This window comes from Ostrinia furnacalis, unplaced genomic scaffold (assembly GCF_004193835.3).
Source record: "Ostrinia furnacalis isolate ACB-3 unplaced genomic scaffold, ASM419383v2 OfSCF1460, whole genome shotgun sequence".
Taxonomy (NCBI): domain Eukaryota; kingdom Metazoa; phylum Arthropoda; class Insecta; order Lepidoptera; family Crambidae; genus Ostrinia; species Ostrinia furnacalis.
This window is the reverse complement of record NW_021131699.1, coordinates 56,574-80,230: the sequence shown is the minus strand read 5'-3', so window position 1 is coordinate 80,230 and position 23,657 is coordinate 56,574. Positions and strand designations below refer to the sequence as shown.

Here is a 23,657-nt window from a genome sequence, read left to right as displayed (position 1 = left end):
GAAGAAAAAAACAATAATGTTGCCATAGAAAAATATAATAAAAGCAATTGAATAATCGATAAGTGTATCGATTAATTATGTGTAGCATTTCATGCAGAAATTATGGAGACGACATGTGTAAATGTTTGTCAGTATTTATTATATTTATTAATAGCTTTATACAATCTCGAAAAACTTTAAAAAAGGTGAAATTGTATGAAGTAGAAACCATTTTACACACTGACATCTAGCGGAAAAGTGCAAAAGCTTTTTAAACCCTTTTTGGGTGCCTTTGGGGTTCAAAGCTTGCCATGCATGCCTGGTGCAGACCAAGAGCTAATATGGTTAGTTTATCTTCTTAGCTGAGAGAAGTAGTAATAAATAAATTAGTAGGTACCACAAAAGATAAAAGACTGAAGGTGGAAGAGAGCTTCCACTCGGTAATTTTATTCTCAAGCATAGAGTAATTTTTATCTGACTTCCAATACTGTGGCGGATACGCAACAATGCTGTTAACATTATATTTTAGGCGGACTTAGAACAAAATCCCTATCATCAACCAAACCAAGCAATAATTTTGTCACCACTTTTAAATTGAACCCGGGACCTTTGGGTGGTGTTCTTTCCACTCGACTTCAGAGGTGGTCAGATGTGATGAGTGATGACGGAACATAATGTACTTAGTTTACCATGGAATTACAAAAAAGTTATTAAGACAAGTTGTGTTTTGTTTAGGACTAAGTAGGTAGGTAGATGGCGTTGTTTAGTCCTAGAATGAAAACAAGAAATAGATATTTTAAATATTTTTTCCAAAGATAAATAATTCTTATACTAAGTAAAGAATAGTATTTATTAAAAAAGCAGTTTTACTTACTCGTAAGTATGTAAGTAATAACCTGCTGTTGTTAAAATAATAGCTATCGTATTAATTCGACCTAGAAATTCTAGAATCCAGACAAAGATACCTACTAAAATGACACTCAATCAGATACAGATTTAAATAAGATTGTTGTACGATAAAAAGTTCAAAAATAGATTTATAAAAATTTCCATTGCTACGCAAAACGTGTTGATAAAACTGCTGTCGTTCATTTTAAGGGGATTCCCCTCCGTGTAATATTACGTAGGTAGGTAAGTATGACGTGACATTTTTCATTATGAACTTTGAACGTTTGCGTTTGTATTTTTGTTTATCGCTAGCAGAATGTTTCCGATGCGAAATCACGATGATAATGACCGTCAATGTTATTTTAATTTTAATTATCTATCCAGGAAAAGATTGTGGATACTTACTGAGTTTATAAACAAGAGCTTTTGAACATAGAAATAAAAGAACTAAGGGTAACTAAGGTAGGCCTAAAGCCAAGGCCAATTTATTCATGAACTAGCTGAGGCTCAGCTAGTTCATGAATCAGTGGCGTAGCTAGCATAGGTGGCACCCGGGGCGGATTTTATAGGTGTCACCCTAAAAGTCAATCGAAACTGTTAAAATAAAAAGTTATAATCATTTACGTTTTATTAAAATACGAGTACCTATTACAAATATTTGTATATTATGTGAAACAAATTTAGTTTGTTAAAAATTAAAATTTCTTCCTTCTAGCTTTGACACTTAGGCCAGTAGAATTAGATTTTAAATCGGAAATAATTCCTACAAACTTAGATTAATAAAACCTAGATGGATAGTCTTCATACAAACGCTTCGTCAAGAGTGAGGCAAAAATCTTATGTCATTAGTGTCAATTTTGTTGGGGAGTGTAGACAGTGAAGGCGATTTTCTCGAAAGTAGGGAAATTTTTAATACGTTTTTATTATTTTATAACTAACAAAAACAAAACGCATCATGTACTTACTTATTTATTGAATTCAAAGTACCTACCTAATAACAATAAGATAAATTAACTGAAAAGTCTCGATTTCATAAAAAAGGAAGTGTATTTGTACGGCGAACAATTGGGAAATAAATTTTCTTGTTACTGGTATCATTCCCGTATTTAATTTTTGAAAGCCAAATTCAAGCAAAATACGCGTCGAATCGTATTACTTACTTATGAAATGTAACACTGGTCACTTTCTTTAGTTTTTCTGATGTATTTAGACACCCTTTCACAGCACAAACCGTCTTAATTAATTAAAAGTCGTCGGACGTGTTTACCAATTTTTCACTTTGACAGTTCATGTGACGTTTACGAGTAAGCCATTCTGGCTTACTAAAATCTGCCTCACCTTTCGTGCACTGACTATCTATCTAGGTTTTATTAATCTAAGCCTACAAAAGATATTATTGCTTTAATGGCTTCATTGGTTGAAGATTCATTTCATTCTTCATTAAGACTCTCCTAGGTTTTCGACCTCGTCGGAGTTGTGCTTAAGTGGTGGGGGCCCCCGAAAGGGGCGCTTTTTAGGTTTTCCAGTTATACCCCGTAAAGGACTTACTTATAAGACCAAATTCATATGTTTTGGACAATCCGTTCTCGTGCAAATGTTCGGCAAAGTAGAACATATGTGTATAATTAATGACCCTCTCCACGTCCAATAGCTCGTCACCCGTAGGCTCCCAAGCCTTGTAAAGGGTCGCCTTAACCAGCGTATCCCTATCAAGGCTCACGAGTTGGATTCGTTTATCCTTGTTCGTCCCAGCCGTTCCTTAACTGCAGTTGCTGCACCTCTTCCTGGCACTCTCCTGAACGACTCTGTGTTACCTAATGTGGCTGCCCCTCTTCCTTGTACCCTCCTGTACGATTGCATTGCTTAGCCATATGCCTGGTCCAAGGTTCGACGCCACAAAATCAACTTCACACGCGTGAAAATAGTTTAAATATTATTTTCCGTGCTTGCAACATTTTTCTTTACTGCTTCGCCTCTATTAGTCGTAGAGTGATTGTATGTATCCTATAGCCTTTCTCAATTTATGAGCTATTCAACACAAAAATAATTATTTCAATCAAACTAGTAATTCTTGAGATTATCGCGTTCAAACAAACAAACAAAAAACTCTTCAGCGTTTTAATATGAACTGGTTGTTGTTGATTTTTGGCGTCGAACCTTAGACTAGGCATACGGCTAGGCAACGTAGTCGTGCAGGAGGATACAAGGAAGAGGGGCAGCCACAGTAGGTAACACAGAGTCGTTCAGGTAAGTACCAGGAAGAGCAGCAGCAACCGCAGTTAAGGTACGGCTGGGACGAACAAGGATAGGCGCATCCAGCTCGTAAGCCTTAATAGGGTTACACTGGTTGATGCGCTCCTTTTCAAGACTTGGAAGCCTGCGGGTAAGGAGCCATTTGACGTGGAGAGGGTCATTAATTATACACATATTTTCTACTTTGCCGAACATTTGCACGAGAACGGTTTGTTCAAAACATATGAATTTGGTCTTATTTAATGCAGGATTAAATGCCCTTCAACCGTCAGGAAGACCACTTTTCGATAGGGTAAGTCCTTTACGCGGTATAACCGGAAAACTGAAAAAGCGCCCCTTTCGGGGGCCCCCACCACTTAAGCACAACTCCGTCGAAGTCGAAAACCTAGGAGAGTGTTTATGGGCAACTAATGAAGCCATTAAAGCACTAAAATCTTTAGTAGGAATTATTTCCGATTTAATTCATTTTGTGTTTAATTCTACAGGCCTACACTAGCGAACTCCGAAATCACGTCTTCAAATTTATATTTTGTGTTGCTTCATGTTCTATCGTTAAAATACCAAGATTGTTTAATCTGGTTTCAGTCATTGTAGACCGCAAATAATTTTTAATTAATTTTAATTTGCTGAAACTTCTCTCACATGAAGCAACTGATGCACATATGTATTGTTATAAATAACTTTAGTGCGACCGTTAGATTCGGAAGAGATTCTGTAAAATCCCATTCCACAATAAATTTCAAAAAGTCCTTGTTTTTTTTTTAAATATCAATTATTATGCTCGTGGTACGATATTATAGTTACCTACATAATTCTATAAGTGGCGGTTGTAATTTCTGTCACAGATTTACGATTTTTTATAGGAAGAAAGAACTTTAAGGCTAGGATTTACCGCCTAGATGCCGTGCATTCGTTACCTCAGCCCCCGCACACCTCGCACTGACACTCGCGCTGACACTCGCGCTTCGCGATGACGCCACAGTGTAAAAACAAGCCGTAAGTTGGATTAAACCGTAACCTTCAAATAGTGAATAAATAAATAATAAAATTAAATATCCTTCGACATAATATTTTAACACTGCGCCTCTAGTCTCAAACTAAGCAAAGCTTGTACTATAGGATATGAACATATTACTTAAATAACATAACATAAATAAATACATTCATATTATGGTTAGAAAACACCCAGCCCGAAACAAACATTATTATAATGTTCATGCACACAAATGTTTGTCAATCAATAATGTCAAATAAAGATGATAATATTAAGTCAAACAAATACTTTTTACCGACAAAAATAGTAAGCAAATGATCACAAAAATGTAAACTTCATTTTAATATGAAATACTAATGTTCTTTTACGTATTGCTATTATATTTAAGCAAATGACTCTAAATTAATCATTGTAAACCCAGAAATAGTAAACAATCCTCAAAACAACTTGCCTAGAGGTCCTCTTCTGCCCTTTTATAATTTTTAACTCGGATTCAAGCAGTAAACTTCTAAAATAATTATTTATGGTATCAATTAAATAACTGTATCGCCATCTAGTTATATAATTCAGCATCTTTAAAAAATTGTGAAACATCGGAATTGATGACTCGCCTTATATTCTTTCATCATCAAAAAGTACCTAATATTATCATCTAATTGTAAATTACGGCAACTATTTCCTCATAATTATTTGAAAATGTAAGGCAAAAATGTTCAAGTTTTACAAAACTATGAAGAGCAGATATATATATATATACTCGGGTGTCACCCCTAAACGGATGACACCCCGGGCGGGCCGCCCCCGCCGCCCCCCCTTAGCTACGCCACTGAGCTGAGCCTCCGATTTTCAGTAAAATACAAGTTTAGTAAGACCTCCCCTGGAAGTTCTGCTCAAGTAAGTAAGTAAACTATAGGTATTAAGCATGACCAAACTGATTTTACGTAACAACTAAAATGGCAGGTCGACGTAAAATTGAGATATTCTCAGAAATACACGATGAAAAAGAATTCGAGAGTGTACTCGAAAGCCACCCTGATACTCTCATTTGTAAGTGTCTTACAGAAATAGTTAAGAATAATAAAATTAGATGTGATTTTGCATCAACAATGTACCTACCTACTTGAGGGGTACCAAGCCATAACGTTACAAGTGCTAGAAAATAAGTTTTCAGGAGACACAAAAAATTTTAATGAAAAAAAAATGCATAGTTTGAGTCTCCTGAAAACCATAATTATGAATATATGGGGCAGAAAGGTTCTCGAGTGGACCAGTTACCAGACAAGGGCGGCGTTAAACGTCCACTCAAAAGGTGGACAGATGACCTCATAAAGGCGCTTGATGACTAAAATTTGGAACTCATTAGGGGAGGCCTATGTCAGCAGTCGTCCTATGGCTGAAATGATGCTGATGACATATATACCATTTTGGTGACGTCACTTGCTGTGCAGGTGCTGAAGTGTACAGCCATTTTGCGGGCTGGTGCACTGCTCTCGATCGTCTCTTCAACACTATGAAGCTGGATTGGAGCGATGGCAAGATGGTTCTACTTAAGGCATGTTTTTCACAGTTCTTTTAAAAAGCTTCAACTAAGTTATAACCCGCCAATCGAGTCTCATGCCATCGCTTAGACTGGGATGATCCAACTTACTTTGACTTTAACAAACGTCAAAAATCTCAATACTCAATACGTTTATTGCTTCCATAATAGTAATCTGTCAAACTCCATACAAAAAAACACCGGTTATCGTTATAGTTACGGTCAAAATTAGGTGGTGCAACTCAGCCGTGTTTGATGGGCTAAGCAGGATTGAAAAGACTGTTAAACTCTCGTCTGTTATTGTCCCATATTGAAATAATCCCATTTAAGTTAATTTTAAGTAGAGTTAGCACGGGGTATGGTTTGGTGCACGTAACAATAGTTAAACGTAGCAATTAAACCTATTTATTACCAATTATAGGTGCCTGCAGACGATATTCAAGCATTCCACAGATTTAGAAATCAAAGCCAGCCTGTATACATATTTATTCTGGTGAGTTTCAGGGCCTCTATATACCGAAATTATCATTTCAGTCACAGGACGTCCACTAGTACATAGGCCTCCCCTAATGACTTCCACATCGCCCGGTTGGTAGCCTGCATCCAGCGCCCTTCTGAGCCCTGTATTGTCTTTCTGAGTCCTATACCGCCTTATTGTGATTTGAAAGTAAAAAGCAATTATAACTATCGTTTATTTATTACAGAATAAGAAAACAACTAAAGTCTTTAGAGGCGTGGATGCTATCAGAATGGCGGAGGTAGCCAAGAAAGAGATTTATTATTTCAAAATGGAGCTTGGTGGGGCTTGCTTTGACAGACCGATGTACGAATTAGACGAGCCTACTCCAGATGAAATGGTAACACAGTTGTGCATCATTATCATCGTTCCTTTCAGCCGAATGACGTCCACTGCTGGACAAAGGCCTCCCCCAAGGATTTCCACTACGGCCGGTCCTGCGCCGCCCGCATACACATTTGGGTGTCATGAACTATTTGAAAGACGCTGAATGTACCTCGTTGTCAATTTTAGGAATGGATCACAACTCGCAAAGCTGAAATAAAGCTCGATGCTTTGAATGCACACGTTCGGAGAGAAGCTCGCCAAGCCTCTCGGAAGAAGCACAGAGCAGAGCTGATGGTGCCACATCTGCAGCACCTGAACTTCGTGCTGTATTGGCCCCACACTACTCACGCACATTTTGAGTTGTACGAACGCTGGGACTTGAACAGTTAAGTTGATTTACATAGGATTTTTTAAATAAGGTGGATTTAATTGCTGGATTTAACAGCTGCCTGATCTACAGGTCTGGTCATGAGTCAGTGCCTGAGATATGGGAGCGGCACCTAGCGGCACAGGAGAGGGCGTTTTTGTGACGTCAAACGTCCGGGAAACTTCAGATTTGTATGCACTATCACGTCATAATATTATGTCAATGTCACCCAGCCGCTAGCCAATCTAGTCTTAACGAGCTGCTGCATGGTAACATAAAAGGTAAAACTCCAATTGCGTAGACGGATCAGGCGAGAAAAGATTTCGATGTTTGTAAGGAGAGTCTAAGCCCAGGCAGCTTTGTTAGCTCATCCTCGGGACGACGCCGAGTTAGCCCTCTTTTGTGACGCATCGAACAATAGCATTGATTCCATGAACAGGTGTGTTATGTTAATGCCAGTTATCAAGTCCTGCGCGGTTGCTGGTGTTTTACAAATAACCCTGTATACCTAGGTGTCCGTCGCCTTTGTCATTCTTCATCTTCATCATAATTTCAGTCATATGACGTCATTCTTTGCCATTGATTTCAGCATTACTCTTTCGGTGGGGTTACTTTGTATGAAACTACTGCTGCTACTGATACTCAATTGGTGTCAATCCATTCTGGGTTTTTGGTCTAAGTATACTTTCTTCTTCTTCTTATTCGTTACGCTCTTGGCAGAACGGTCGTGGTCACGTTGAGGCGTTGTTCACATCGGTTGTATAGGCGGATACCATACAACCAGAGTAAATACAAATGAGTAGGTCATTTCATAGAAACGCCCAAGCACGGTTTGAAATTTAGCGTTGACTAGCGGTGAGTTGCCCCGAATTTTGTCAGTGTGTGCGTGCGCGCCGTATACGTATTGGCACGCGCTCACATACAAACCGCGCTCGGTGCGTTTCTATGAAGATGACCTACTCATTTGTATTTACTCTGATACAACTCACCGCACGATCTCCCACCATCTTTCTCTGTTGGCAGACTGTCTGGTGCAGTCACATATGCCGTATACCTACATTATCACCTATAAACACATGCAGCTTAAACTCGAAGTATATTCCAGATATCGTTATGGTGGGTCGCGAAGAACTGCTCCTGACTAAGGAGAAGGCAGAAGACATTTTGTACGCTGGAGATGCCCCAATCAACGAGGCGTCGATGCACAAGCTGCTATCTGGCCCTGCTTTGGCCATCTGCTTTCGGTTGCTCGACACGGACAAGCATTTTGTGTGTTAGTACTTCTTATAATTATGTAACCCTCATGAGTGCTACAGCGTCTGACGGTCAAAAGCAATGTTTTCTTTTGTTGAAGAGATTTGACATCATCATCATCATCACCATTTACTGCAGGAGCACAGCTCTTTTTAATTCACCAGAAGATAATTGGAGTTTTGACTCACTCCCCACGCTGACCAGACTGGTTGCTTGGGGAGAAACAAACTACTCTTCAATATTTAGATGTGTGCTAGTCAGCAATGACCAGTGATAGAGAGTACATAGCTGATGTTTTAATAGATAAGTAGATAGCACATACTTTATTATACACTACACCACCACACAAGACAAAAAAAATAGGTACGTAATACGGCACAACTTGATCTTAACATCTTGACTATTAAGAGTAGGCGCACACCGTTGATTTTTAGTTGGCCGATAGTAGTGCCCGATTTTAAATTGTATGAAGAATCGGTCAAATTGAATCGGCGGAATGTGCGCACTCCCATACATGCCCATATTGCCCATACTGATCAACTGCCCGACTAAACTATCGGCCGACGAAAAATCAACGGTGTGTGCCTACTCTTAAGGTCTCCTAAAATCTTGTTTCCTTATGGATACAGCATTGGTTCGCAAGATACTTTACGAGGAGATACCTCAAATCGACAATGAGAAGCCGTTGAGTGACCAACCTCCCCGCAAGACAGCCTTCGACCGGTACAAATCCTACAGTCTATCTAAAGAAGAGATTTTGCAGCTGCGGAGAGAGGAAAAGATAAAAAGACAGGTTGCAAAGACGTTTCAACACCCTTTTTAATACTATTTCATTACAAAATTGAAATTGAATTTCGTCCAATGACCCCAAGCTACCCATCCTTATCACTCGCGCGTAATTATATTGATGTTGCAACTCTGCGACGGGTGGCTGCAGTGAGTGTGCGTAGCTTGGGGTCATTGGACGAAATTCTATGTGCTCGGCGACCGGACTTTACATAATTTTTGCATTTGAGACCCGTTCTGTTCACGCTAAACCCATTATAATTATATTTGACTGTGAATTTGATTTAGGAAGAGGAGCTAATGAAACGAGCTCGGCGTTTGTCCGAAATGCAAAGACTGGCTCGACAAGCTCAGGACGACGCCGTTGAAGCGAAAAGATTGGAGAAGGAACAGCGGAAACTGCAACTGCTAAAAGCCGGGGTAATCAGCTGATTCAAAGTCAAAGCTAGGCGCTTAGGTGTACACGATTCAAAGTAATACAAGACTAGTTTATTATGGCTGCGTCGCCCGCGATTCTATGGTTTTTCCCTACCTAAAACATAGTTAAATAAACACAGACAGATACAACTATGTACCTACTTCATTTTCCTACAAGAGCAATATCAAATCTGACAAAAAAAAATCACCTCGCGGTAATTATAAAGCATGTATTATTTTTTTCCAGAACTTAAATGCGTTAGACCAGATAGACGAAGAGCCCGAAGACGAAATCGATATTGTCATACCTGAGGTAAGTTTTGATAGAGCAATAAACATTTGATTTGGTTTGAAACAGACAAAACGGCAAATACCTAGCGTTTGTAATAAGAGCGACTTGCAACATAAATAATATACATAGTCTACTTCGTACGTGACGCGTGGATCCCGTTTTACCCCCTTAGGAGTTGAATTTTGCTAAATCCCGTCTTAGTGAGCACCTACGTTCTTAAATGAACCCCCATGCAAAATTTGAGACTCCTAGCACTTGTAGTTTCTGAGGTTTCGTCATGAGTGGGTCAGTCAGTGACCTTCCGCTTATAATTAATTAAATTCCACGATAGTGTGTAAATATTTTAAAAGCCAAATAAAAGTAGAAATAATTTTGGCTTCAGGAGTTGCCAGAAGAGATCGAGGAGGAGAGCGAAGAAGAAAACGACGATGAATACTTCCCTCCAGCTGGATTACTTGTGCCAGGTCTATATGCACCACCCAACGATATCGCCAAAGCGAATGGACTGGCAATACTTTTCCCAAAGGTGAGTGTAAAAATCTATACTTAATATTATAAATGGAATAAAATAGAATAGAAAAGGTTTATTGACACAGTAAAAAAAGACACAATACAAAAAAACAACAAAAACACAAAATATATAGGCTATCAAAAACAAGTGGTGAGAAAAAACTGTGCCAATAGGCACCCGCTCAGCATTTATCGTGACATGCTCAAAAGGGCAAGTCACGAAGCTGGTCTTCTGCGGACGCCCTTGCTTATTGCGCAACCCTTGGAGAAGACACCGTCTAAAAATAATGTAACCGTAAATTATAATTAGTGAAAGTTCGGTGTCTCTCCAAGGGGCACGCAACGCAGGGTTGTGTGTATAATTCGGTTGCAGTACGCATCAAGAATAAAAAAAAAATACAAATAACTTATCAAAACAACACAAGAGAAGAATAAAAATAAAAAAACATAACAAGAAACAACAACAACAAAACCTCGAAAATCGAATTATCGATTAATCGCACAGATGATATCGTAAGTATCGTAATAAATTAAAATTAATCGGCTTGACAACTCCAGTGTGTACTAATTAATTTATTTAAGGTAATTGACTGATTATTCCAAAGAAAGACATTCCAAGTAAATAATGCTAAATATTGTTCATCGATAAATGCGAAAGTAACTCTGTCTGTGTGTCTCTCTTTCACGCCAAAACCACTGGACTTATTTTGATGAAATTTGGCATAGAGATAGTTTGAGTCGGGACTCAATAAATAAAAACTATCGGGATAAAAACTATCCTAAGTCCTTTCCCCCGGGAAAGTTTTTATCCCGGTTTTTGAAACAGGGATGCGCGTGATAAAGTTTTTCTGTGACAGACAAAATTCCACACGGGCGAAGCCGCGGGCCGAAAGCTAGTAAAAATACAATTTAAGAGCCTTCACCACTTGTTGACTCCCGGTTTCTGAATTAAGATTTTTATGATGAGCGTGCTCATTTTCTGCTTGTATGAACTTATGTAATAAAGTATATAGAAAATAAGCACGCTGAGATGATTAAAATTCTCAACTTCAAAAGGGACTCCCCTTGGAACTTATTTTATTTTTCTTTATTCAGAAAAGTAATCGACAGATCTCAATTCAAGAGCAAAGTGTGGCCATTTTTTTTCTTTCTTTCGCTTTACTCCTAACCATTCGGTGGGCTCCACATTATTTTGCATTGTAGTACTTAATAGATAATTAATTATGAGTAAACCCGTGTATAGCGGCGTAGGACCGGTCTTTGTGGAAATCCTTGGAGGAGGCCTTTGTCCAGCAGTGGACGTCTTTCGGCTGAAACGAACGAAACCCGTGTAACTTTTATTAATATGGGGTTAAGAGATTAGTTCTAAGATTTCTTTCTACACTTCCCTATTATTTTATTACTAGCTTTCCGCCCGCGGCTTCGCCCGCGTGGAATTTTGTCTGTCACAGAAAAAGTTTATCGCGCGCGTCCCTGTTTCAAAAACCGGGATAAAAACTATCCTATGTTCTTTCCCGGGACTCAAACTATCTCTATGCCAAATTTCATCAAAATCGGTTGCGAGGTTTAATCGGGAAAGCGTAACAGACAGACAGACAGACAGACAGACAGACAGAGTTACTTTCGCATTTATAATATTAGTTGGGAAGTTGGGATACAGGATTAACTCCGATTGAATTTATCGAAATCTGCGGTAAAATTCTACACTAAAAAAGATTCAAAATTATTTATTTATCGATAAAAGTCTTAACAATGATGTTGTGAGTCTCATCCTTTTAAGTTTGTAAAACTTGTGTTAGAATGAGACTGCTCTTCTGTATGATAACTTGGGCCGGGTTGCACCATCTCACCCCAAACCCAAAAACAGACGCCAAAAATCTCTCAAACTCCATACAGAAACACGGTCATCGTCATAGTTAAGGTCAAAGCTTGGCAGTGAAACCCAGCCTTTATAAATAAGACTGTAGAAGTAAGAAAATAAGTAAACATAAGTTTTTATTATTAGTAATTTTTAAATTACACTATTGACTGCATGGATTAAAAGTATTCTGGTTTACAGCTGGTGGTGGAATGTGTGACGCCGCAACCTGAGTTTCTTCCACCACATGTGCTGGTAATGCTGGCGATAGGCCAGCGGTATACCGCCGTCGAGGCAATGCAAAGACATAAGAATGCCATCATCCATGTACGTGTACCAACCCTCCTATATAGATAGATAGATATAATCTGGTCTGTGAGCACGTAGAATTTTGTCCAATGACCCCAAGCTGCCATCCTTATCGCTCGCGCGTAATTAAGGGAGAGTCCGGTAATTTGGACCAGTTTTTTTTTCAATCCCATTTTACACATAGTTTTGTTATGTTTTTGCTAATGTCCATGGTATATAATAAAAGAGAAATTATTCAACTTACTATTTCATAGGCCATATTTTAGTATTTCAACAATGATTAAAATATTCTTCTAAATTATAAAAACATTTCATTACTAGCCAATCTTTAAGAGTTTTTATAGGGCTGCCATTCGTCCGGGTTTCCCCAGATTTAGAGAGCGAGGAAATCTGTTAATATGTCCGGGTTCTGGGCTCCAAAATCCGGGGTTTTCACGCGTCTTGTCCTGGTTGCCAAATTTTAGAGATGGCAACCCTACTCCTAGACAAATTACAAGATATTTTTGACAGTTGTAATTCCGAATGCTCTTCACTATTGCCTTTTTATTTCGATTTCGAAATGAAAATTGACATGTTTTGTAACTTGTCTAGTGGGGCACATTAATAAACTTTAGTGTAAGTTCAAATGTAGACGACTCTACAAATCTGAAAATAAGGTCTAAACCATTATTAATATTCTTGCGGAATATTAACTCCGCTATGTAGGTACGAGTATACATATTAACTTTATGGTGGTCTAAACGTATTGGAATTGAGTAGGACTTGAAATTGCGTCGCTTGATTTTGTTTATCAAAAACAAAACAATATTATTAGTTATTAGAATTAGAATTATTTGCTTAGATGGGGATATTTAAAGCGACCACGCCATTCGACGCCAAACACGTCGCCTACAGCGTGAAACAGTATGACCAGCTCGACATGACCGTAAATGAGTGAGTATTAATGGTTTGACTGACAGCACATCTATACTAATATTATAAAGTTCGAACTCCTCCTATGTTCTTCTGATTAAAATTTCGTTGCGGGTTCAATGACAGTTTAACTTTCCCCCGGGACAAACTTGATCTTCACTGGTTGGGTTTTTATTGGCGGTCAAGCTGTAGGTCCTGGCTACACAGGAGTTGCAGCGGTGGGAACGAGAGGTGGGACACGTTTTAATATTATAAGTTGAAGTTTGTTTGTTTTCTTGAACGCGCTAAAATCAGGAACTACTGGTCTGATTTAAAAAAAATATTTTTGTGTTGGATAGCCCATTTATCGAGGCTATATGCTGATATCATCACGATACGATCAATAGGCAGCAGAGCATCAATGAAAAATGTTGCGAAAACGGGGAAAAATAGAAAAGATCTACACGGGTACGAAGTCGCGGGCTCAGCTAGTATATTTTAAAATGCTCATAATGCATCTTATGGTAACTGAATCTTCGACTAGCTAGCTGTTATGATACGGACCTAAGATAACCATCCGCGCGCTCATAGACTTCGCCAATTCTGTAATTAAAAGATGATACAATTAAAATTCTTTTTTAGGTATGTAGGCCCTTTTGAGGCCACTTATTTATTACACGTTCCAATAAAGCTTGCCACCACCACTTCGGGATAGCATATTGGCTGATGTTGAGAAGAAGTGGCGGAAGAAACTCAGCCAACTTTATCACCCTCTTATGCATTATAGGAAATACCATATACAGTAGGGTGGTCCTTATTTTTCGACTTTTGAATTATCCCCGGGGCACTTTCTCATTCGATTATATACCTCTAAATATGAAATTAGTAAAAATATGAATTTTCGAATTTTTTAAAAAATCTTTGAATGCAGTTCTTTTTGTATTAAAAAATAAAGGAATGTTTTCTTTCAATAAAACTTTCTATCTACAGTATTAACAGTACTTTCCCTCCAGGTGGCATTACAAAATTCCACCCTGTATTATTAAATACTTAGTTTGAAATAGAGTCAATGTCAAGTCAATACCATATTTTCACCGCAAAGTCTAACAGCGGCGGGGTACGAATCAGCGTTCTTCGGATTTCGAGTAGGCCAGTCTGACCCCTTCATCGTTCGGCTATCGTGGCTTTACTCTATTTTAGGACCATAGAAAGCTCAATTTTATATTATTTGTTAAGGCACAGGTTTAGGCTTTATTTGTTTTTCAGCTGCAGATTAGTGCATCTTAATTGCTTACAAGATTCCCAAAGTCTATTGGCCCAGACTGTATAAGGCACGGTGCATAGTATTTTAGTTGCGTATGATTTTAATGAAGATTACATTTTGTACAGAAGATACATATGACTCATTCTGCCTATAGTTAAGAAGTACTTGTAAAAGATATTATTGTGGCGACTGCTATAAAGTTCTTGCTCGTATCAATCTGCACATTTTTTTTAAATCACACTTGACTAATACAGATTAATTTAGCTTGATGTGCCCTCATTCGTACAAGTTCTCGTTCCCACCGCTGCAACTCTTATGTAGCCAGGGTCTACAGCTCGACCGCCAATAAAAACCCAAACAGTAAAGGTCAAGTTTGTCCCGGGGTAAAGTTAACCGTCATTGGACCCCCAACAAAATTAACCAGAAGAACATTAATCGTCAATATAAGTAGAGCACAATGCAAGTTCTAATGTTGCGTAAAACTTTTCAGAAGCGAGTTAAGAATAGCTTTCATGGTTTCCATAAAGATTGACCTCCCACTGCTGGAGCTGATGGATTTGAACCCACTGTACGTCAGTCGGGACTCTATTAGCGGAGAGGAGGAGTGCGCAGCCATGTTCCCTGTGGGCTATGCTGATGAATACCCTGAGTTTGAGGACTTTGGCGATCGTACTATCCGCAAAACGACGGAGGATGTAAATTCACGGATTTAATATTAGTAAGTTCTTAATTTAACCCTTAACCAGGCTCTGGTGGTCATAGAGTCCACATAAAGATAATGTTGCGAAGATACGGTTGAAAAGCAATGACTTTTTTGAGCCTGGTTAATGGTAAAAAATTTTTTTGTTCTATTCTCAATTTATAGGTAATTCTTTTTCAAACTTCTACTGTAAATTGTTTATGGGAGCGAAATTTGTTGCAAATATTCCTGTTTTTAATAAAATCTATTTTATCGATATCGACATAAATCGACAAGCTTAAGTATTAACGCAAGGTCCCGTAGCTATAATTCACCAAAATTCATTTAGGCGTGCGCAAAGTAACACAAAGGCAGAAAGAGTTTGATGTTTGTACATTTAAATTCACTTTGTGTTATATTTTATCATCGAAATAATTAGGCACAATATGAACCAAGTGCGTTTCATGTGCTATCTGCAGCCATAATCTTTGACAATACTAAGTACTGGCACCGTTCGCATTTCGTATGGTCAGCAGAAATGGGGACCGACGATACAATACTTCTTATTTGGACTTTGAACGCAAATGAGCATAATCGTTTCATAGAACTGATAACTGCTTCGGTGCACAGGTATGTGGTAGTTTATTAAGTATTTTTTAATAATTTAATATTATTACGTCTTTAAAAAAAAATACCGAACGGAGTCTAAAACTGGACAGTGACCTTATTTATAGACTACACTGACCTGCAAAATTAAGTATAACTTTTATAAAATCTTTTTTTAAAAGTTAGAGATACAAAATAAAAAGCGTAGTTAAATAGTTTTTATCATTAGTAATTTTTAAATTTTAGTTTTTAAGTCATTTTAAGTTGAAATATTTGAAAACCTTTGATTAATAAAAAAACTATGCTAGAAAAGCGTCTTATGGTAAATATTAAATCAGCTTTCTTTGGATCTATAGTAACGAAATAAAACTCTTTTCGAGTCATTTAAAAATGACTTTCGAAATTATATTTCAGGCACTTACAAAGTTATTGCAACTTTAAAAGTGTCATACTTACTAGTTTTGCAGGTGTATTTTAAAATTTCAATTAATCCTGTAATTTGGTTTCATCAAGTAAGCAGTAACATTTTGATTTAAAAAAGTGTGGATACTTTTTAAGTTAAGAGGTAAAAGAAGTTGGTTTAATACGTTACTTTACATACGAGGTTTTTAAACTTTTTATTTCATTTATTTAGGACAAAAAACAATCTTACAATGGGTCTTAGTCTAGAATCACACTTATCTAATCTAAACTATTGTATGACCAACAACAATGTCCACATATAACATATAAATATTTAATTGAGAGCAGACCTTTAAACGTTATTAGTAGCATCTTCAACAATTTTTTGATTATCTTTAAAAAACCGAATTGCCTAAGGTTGAGGGAATCCGATACTTCCGACCCTTTGCTTGTCGTGGTTAAATTCCCACGGTAGGTCATTCGATTGTTTTCAACTTATAAAAAAAAAACTATTCGATTTTTTTCATTTTTTCAGGTTTGGTTCCGATACGATTGATTCCACGTCAGCCGGTTTATTAAATGAACACAATGAGAAAAGGTAATTATGTACTTTGTTTAAAGTTCAAAATATAACTTTTAATTATCATAATACAATAATTAATTACTAGAATGCGCGAGTAGGTATTTTAAAAGTCTCTATCCATCATTAAAAGATCTAACACTTTGTAAGCTAATTAAAAAAATTGTGACTGAGTATTTTTGCGCTGCTTCTTCTCAGCACTGGCCCAATTTATTGTCCCGAAGCAGTGGTAGGGTTAATACCGGGACGTGTAAAGTTTTAAAAGCCTATTTACAAAAATAAATGAGTTTAATGAGTTTTTTTTAGTTTTATTAAGATAGTTTTTTTATTTTCCAGGATATTTAAAGCTGCTCTTCATGTTAGGAGTGGCGGTTCAGGTCTCATCTTACTGTCCACCAGAAGAAATTCATAGCCTGGGACAGTGTTCATTCCAAGTCCACTGTATTGGTGTCATCCGCGGCGTGAGGCTCCCAGAACACTGCCAGGGTTCCACCAACGTCCCTGGAATGGTAGACCTCACAATCACCGAAGCCATTGACAGCTTTGACGAACGACTCATAGATACTGACTTCCTAGCTTCAATTACATCTTACAGAATGTCAGGAAATTTGCCCCAAACCAACTTGTCCATACTTGATTACATGCCCCGCCTCCAAACCTTATATTTAACTAATAATAATATCAGAGACATAGACAACAGTCCCTTCTATCACCTCAATAGATTGGAAGTAATAGATCTCTCGCACAACAGTCTCACCGATATCGATCTATTTCAATTCGAAAGCAGCCCGAATAGGATGAGGAATCTTTCATTGTCACACAATGCAATCGACCAAATACCAGGCTTTGTCTTTGGCGAACTTACATCCTTAGTCGAACTGGACCTTTCCCACAACCACATATCTGACCTTACAGAAGAACCATTTTCAAACATGACCATGCTTAAAGTCTTGAAACTTAATAACAATAGGATTAAAGATTTAAATGGCGCTGTCAATAATCTACAAAATCTAAGGCACTTGTTTTTAAAAGGCAACCATATACAGAACATTGATGACAGATCCCTAAAAATTATTTATCATTTGGAGACTTTTGACATCTCCTGGAATCAGCTCGAGTCTTTAAAATCTGTCGTGTTCTCCAGACACTGGCATCATTTCGGCAGCAATTCTGTATGCAAAATTAAGTTATCAGGCAACCATATTACGTCAGTCCCTAATGCTACTTCAAAGGAGATGTTGGAGAGATTCACTAGGTCCCTTAGGAACCATTTTAATACTGTGGATGTCTTGACTGAGCTGGATCTATCACAAAATGCGATCACTGATATAGAATACAATGCGCTTCAGCCTCTTGTTCAGCTTTCTTCTCTAGACCTCTCTAATAACAAGTTAATCAGTTTTTTTGTCAACCCTCGAGATTTAGAGCACCTTAAATATTTGAATCTGAGCACCAACTTCATAACCCATTTGTATGTTAATAGTTTCTGGTCAATGAGCAATCTGCAAAATTTGGATCTATCTCATAACAATTTAGATGTCATACCTGACCAAACTTTCGCTAAAAACTACAACTTGAAATTCGTTAATATAACTAATAATCATTTAAAAGAAGTGAATAATTTGAGAGTAAAGATGTTTCACCCTAAAAGTGGTGTGTTGGATTTGTCGAACAACGGCCTTTTTAAACTAAATGTACCATTTGGGGAGGGATTGCGTTTAAATACGCTATTACTGAATTCTAACGATATAGTAGATGTTTCCTTAGTCAAATTACATTATCAGAATGAACTTAGAAGTCTGGATATGAGTTCCAACAAGATCGAGGAGTTAGACGAGAACTCGTTACATCTTCCAGTCACATTATTTGATTTGGATTTGAGTAATAATAGAATTCATAAGATTGCTCCTGTGTCGTTTCATCGAGTTGGCCATCTAATGATTCTTCGTTTAGCTCATAATAATTTAACAGAAATAGAATATGGAACTTTTCAAGGATTAACATCTTTAAAACATTTGGACTTGGCGTTCAATAATATCCAATATCTGGACTCGAAATCCCTCATGGATTTGAAAAGTCTTATCCTTCTGTCATTGAGGTTTAATGGTCTGTATTCTTTGGACTATAATGGATGGCTAGGTCATAAGGTAGATCTGAAAGTATATCTTGAAGGCAATAGTTTCTCGTGCGAATGGCTTGGGGATGCCCTTACTGATTTTAACAATGGATATTCAAAAATGAGACCTACGGTGTTAATGGGAGCTATGTCGGGGCATTCGATAGAAGGTATCCCGTGTATAAAAAGGGAAAGCGAAATTGAATTAGCAAGGATAACGTCTGCAACTACATCATCAGTAATGGCAGACGAAAGGCTGTTGGTATTAACGCAAAAAATATTGGAGGCCATTAGAGATCAGAATTCTTTCATTCAGAAATATCTGAGACTGAATCGTGTTCAGCATTTGGTTGATAATGAATGAGGAAAAGATGTAGTTCATATTTTGTTTTATACCTTAAGTAGCTTTAAACTTACTTACTTAACTTGTAGGTAATAATTATGTTAGTTTGTAGAAGATGAGCACTTTCAAGCTGTTATTTTCAATTCAGAAAGTCCTGGGTCCGGACCCAGAGTAAATACAAATAAGTCATCTTCATAGAAACGCACCGAGCGCGGTTTGTATGTGAGCGCGCCAATACGTATGCGGCGCGCACGCACACACTGACAAAATTTAGCGTGGATTAGCGGGGAGTTGTGGCGAATACTCTTTTGTATTTACTCTGCCGGAACTTACTGTAAGTACAGTCAGCGTCATATAGTGCGTGACACCCAAACTGGCCAAACGGTTCGCAACACGTCTTTATTACAATTGGAATAAGGTTGTGTTGTCAAGTTTAAGGCTGCCGCGACACAAGCACAGCTTAGTGCAGCAGCCGCTAGATAAACAGACTGTATTTTTTTGTTGGCAAATAAAATACTTTTATTTTACTTACTTTACTTTGGATATCACGAACTATGTAACTCTGACTGTACCTACTTGTTTAAATTGATGTATACCATGTGATAGATATTATCATTGTTATAATAATTTCTGTATGTTATTGTTTAAATATATCATTGTATTATTCAAATAAACAAATTTCAAATAAATTCTTCGAAGTCGATTAAGTATTTTATTTTACTCTTTTTAACAGTAGGGGAACCTGTTGTACTTAGGCCAGTTTTTAGAATTTTGATTTTTTGAAAAATAATGGTGATAGTTAAACTTGTCTAGTGCAGTTATATTTAAAGATCATTTAATTAACTACATAATTCATTCATAAAATTGTGTATAATTTAAAAAATTTGGGCATACTAGCTGCTAGAAAAAAAAAGGGAAAACTGTCCTAGGTACAACAAACCAGGTGTACCTTGGACCGTGTACGTTGTACCTATTTAAATTTAAATAAATGCTTATATTCGCTTCAATTTGTTAATTTTCTGTTAAATTATTATTTGAAATACCAATTATTACAGTTATTAGCAACAATATCTAAGTAAAAGTATTTTTTTTAAAAGATCCTCATCCATATTTTTTGTACTAATTATTTTTCACAATTTTTTGGCAACAAATCACTTAAGTTTAAGCCGGCCCTCCAGTCCATGTTCAGCCTTACACAATCAACTAAAATATGACAATATTCAACATTTTTTCTAGAAAATTTTGTTGAATGTTGATATGTTATGTCGTGTAGGACAAAATACGCGCTGGAGTGGCTTTAACTTGCAATCTAGTTTTTTTTATTTCTTATCATTTAACATAAATTCTAGCAAAATATCCATTAAAACCGCTTTATCAACAAAAATAATCTTAAAAAAGTCATATGAAGATACATTAAACGTAAATTTAAAAAACATTAGAAATTAAAAAAATACATATCAAAAACAGACTTTAAATTGCTATTTTGAGGTCTTCGGGGCATTGTATCTATAACAGTATGATATGTTTTTTTTATTACAATAAAATTCTCATTAAAACGTATGAAAATCAGTGACCAAGGTACATCGCTAGTTGGGTGGTCAAGGTACAACTTTGCGACTACTTCACTTAATAAGCACACTATACCCACTTCCATTTGAGCTTAGGATCTGAAACTCATATCGTCCAGTAGCTAGATATATAAAGATTATGTTCTAACTATAACCGTTTTGTCAAACATGCAACATATTTCATAAATTGACATGAAGTAAACCTCCAAAAACTCACTGCGTCAGTGTAAAATATTAAATTACCATTTTTTCTTGTACTTGCACGGCGTCGGCGAATCTTAGCTAACTACACGTTAATGTTGACAAATAACGTATGTAATACCCTAGACAACTTTTCATAAAACCGCATAATTTAAAAAATATATACAATTGTTTTAGGTACAACTCTGTCCAAGGTTCAACAGGTTCCCTATGGATTAAATAACATTCAAATGTTATCCTGAAAAAGGTTCAACATTTACTGGGAACATTCATGAATTTCATGAGTTTGTGATAATTGACTGTATTTTACTTTTATAGCAAGTCATGTGCCAGTTATACAGGGTTACCCAGACAAGATGGATAGAACATTTTTTTTTAGAAAGTTCGATAAGGGATCTAGCAGGCCCAGCAGATGTGCTGGGTTCGAGTCCCGGCCGGGCAGAAATTGAAATGATGAATTTGAATTTCTGTGACGGGTCTGGGTGTTTTCTATGTATAATGTAGGTATAATATGTATATACATATTTACAAACAAAAATATTTAAGTATGTTTATATCCTTTGTCTAGTACCCATAGTACAAGCTTTGCTTAGTTTGGGACTAGCGGCGCAGTGTAAAATGTCCAAGGATATTATTTATTTATTTATTATTATTAAAAGTACTAAAAAAACATATCCGTCTGGTCTGGGCCACCCTGCATAACATTTATGCTTCCCGTCGTAAGCAAAGTACGTGGTGTTGTCATCAAACAACAAAATTGTGCTTATTTTATCGTATTCACTGCGAAATAAAACTTTTTTAGTACATTAATTTATGAATCTAAGACGGTAGTTAATATCGAAAAATACCGTAAAAATGACATGATAGTGAATCTCTACCATAGTCGCTACCGTAGACCAGTGCAAAAGATTTAGTGTGCCTATAAGGTTTCATAATAAACTTATTTTCAGTAAGTAACTTAAACATTGATTTGTCATGTGTGGTGGAGTGCCTCAAAAAAATTCGTTTTCCTAGAATCTAAGATCATAATTTAGGACCTAGATGTACCTTTGAACACAAAAAGTTTGCGGGACACTGCCGTAGACCGTGTATTGGCCAAAACACCGTGCTTCTACGGACGGTAGGGATGTTATGGATTTATGTAGTTTCGGTTATGGATAAAGGAATTCTATTATACCTAACCTATTACGTTTCGGTTACGGTTACGGATATTTTTTTATTTCGGATATCCGAAAGTTTCGGTTACGGTTACGGATATTTGTGCTTTAGAATGCAATTTGCAATAGTTGTCCAACACGATTCATTCATGGCCGCACACTTTAAATCGAATAAATAGTAGGTAATAAAAAAAAAGGATACTATATGGCATTAGGTATCTCGTAAAGGTAAGTCAGGCTGTTGTGCCTTTACATAATGCTTTACAAAAAACAATTTAAACTGCCTACATCCGAGACTATCCTAAACTTTTGAATCGGTTACGTTTTCGGTCATTTTTTTATTTCGGTTACTTATCCGAAAGTTTCGGTTACGGTTACGGATATCCACAACATCCCTGTTGTACGGCAATTACCGTGTATCTGGTAACACTTTAGTGGGAATAACCGATCATTATAATATTTACGAATGGTGTCATCCAATACAATAAACGCATTTAGCACGTACTCGGGCAGTACACACAAGTTAGTTATCTAAAAGATAGCTAAAACAATGTAGACTGTATTTTATTGATAGGCTATCCTTTTCCTGTTGCTTTGTCTTTTTACATTAGTTTTATTTCAAACATTTAACTTAATGATGTCAATTTTTTTTTTACAATAATTACCGCAATGTCCAAAGATAATGTAAGTTCTTTTGAAACTGTTTCAAAGTTTTATGACTTTTTTATACTATATTTTATAGCCTATGTTCAGAAGATTTTTTTTTAATTCTGAAGGAATGGTGAAATATTTTTCCAAATCATTCTAGTATTTTCGTAGCATATTCCTTTCAATCCTCTTTATAATATTAAATACATAGTAAGTATAGATATAAGTCGCGCAGAGAAAGTTGAAGAGAACACTACCACTACTCACACTGATGTAATACAGGTATTTGAATACAGGACACACAAAATTTACACATTCAAGTTCAAGTATCAAATGCTTGCGTCGCTTATTCTTCAGAGTGCAAGCGAGATAGAAAGCATTAATTTGTTAGTAAGAATACGCAACGACTCTGTTTTTTATACGGGGTAAAATGCGTTGCGGTTAGGTTATGTGGGGCTTACCAAGTCAGAAGGACGAGATATCGCCTCCTAAAAAGACCCCGGTGCTCCGTCACTCGCCATAAGTGGGATGGAACTGTGGGATTCCAGATTCCAGACAAAGCCTTCTTTACCACAGCCAGTCCCGGCGAAAACGCAAAGTAAATAATTTAAACATTTTGAAGCCACGATAGCCGAACGGTGAAGGGGTCGGACTGGTCGACTCGTGATCCGGGGAACGCGGGTTCGGGGCGCGCCGCTCGACTATTGTGGTGAGCTCACTCGTGAGTCGTGACACAAGCATATTTAGCTTAGTACGAGGGGCTAACGGGAGTATTAGTAATTTGTGAAATAACAAGAAATAAACACAGACAAATAGATTGTTTGCAGTAGTTTATTATTACCTACTGCTGTGTATTGGCGTGGACGCTATCGTATAACGTCCTGTCAGCAAGACAGATAAAGTATTGTAAAGAG

At 37.0% G+C, this 23,657-nt stretch overlaps 1 protein-coding gene across 1 annotated transcript; it reads left to right on the top strand.

Annotated features, from left to right (window-relative positions):
* Nucleotides 1–5,067: 5,067 nt before the first annotated feature.
* Nucleotides 5,068–17,080, top strand: LOC114352872 (uncharacterized). The gene is made up of 15 exons (XM_028304617.1): nt 5,068–5,161; nt 5,563–5,666; nt 6,073–6,144; nt 6,356–6,508; nt 6,682–6,880; nt 7,968–8,135; nt 8,746–8,909; nt 9,191–9,322; nt 9,567–9,632; nt 9,994–10,137; nt 12,181–12,306; nt 13,130–13,221; nt 14,934–15,161; nt 16,666–16,728; nt 17,047–17,080. The coding sequence occupies exons 1-13, from the start codon at nt 5,068–5,070 to the stop codon at nt 15,154–15,156; spliced, it is 1,737 nt and encodes a 578-aa protein (XP_028160418.1). The 3' UTR covers nt 15,157–15,161; nt 16,666–16,728; nt 17,047–17,080.
* The last annotated feature ends 6,577 nt before the right edge of the window (nt 17,081–23,657 follow it).

Excerpts from the sequence above, each read along its gene's own strand:
- LOC114352872 (XM_028304617.1), top strand. The coding sequence starts at position 5,068 with ATGGCAGGTCGACGTAAAATTGAGATATTCTCAGAAATACACGATGAA. Across the intron at positions 6,145-6,355 it reads CTGTATACATATTTATTCTG|AATAAGAAAACAACTAAAGT; the intron begins GTGAGTTTCAGG and ends TATTTATTACAG. Across the intron at positions 6,881-7,967 it reads CGAACGCTGGGACTTGAACA|ATATCGTTATGGTGGGTCGC; the intron begins GTTAAGTTGATT and ends AGTATATTCCAG.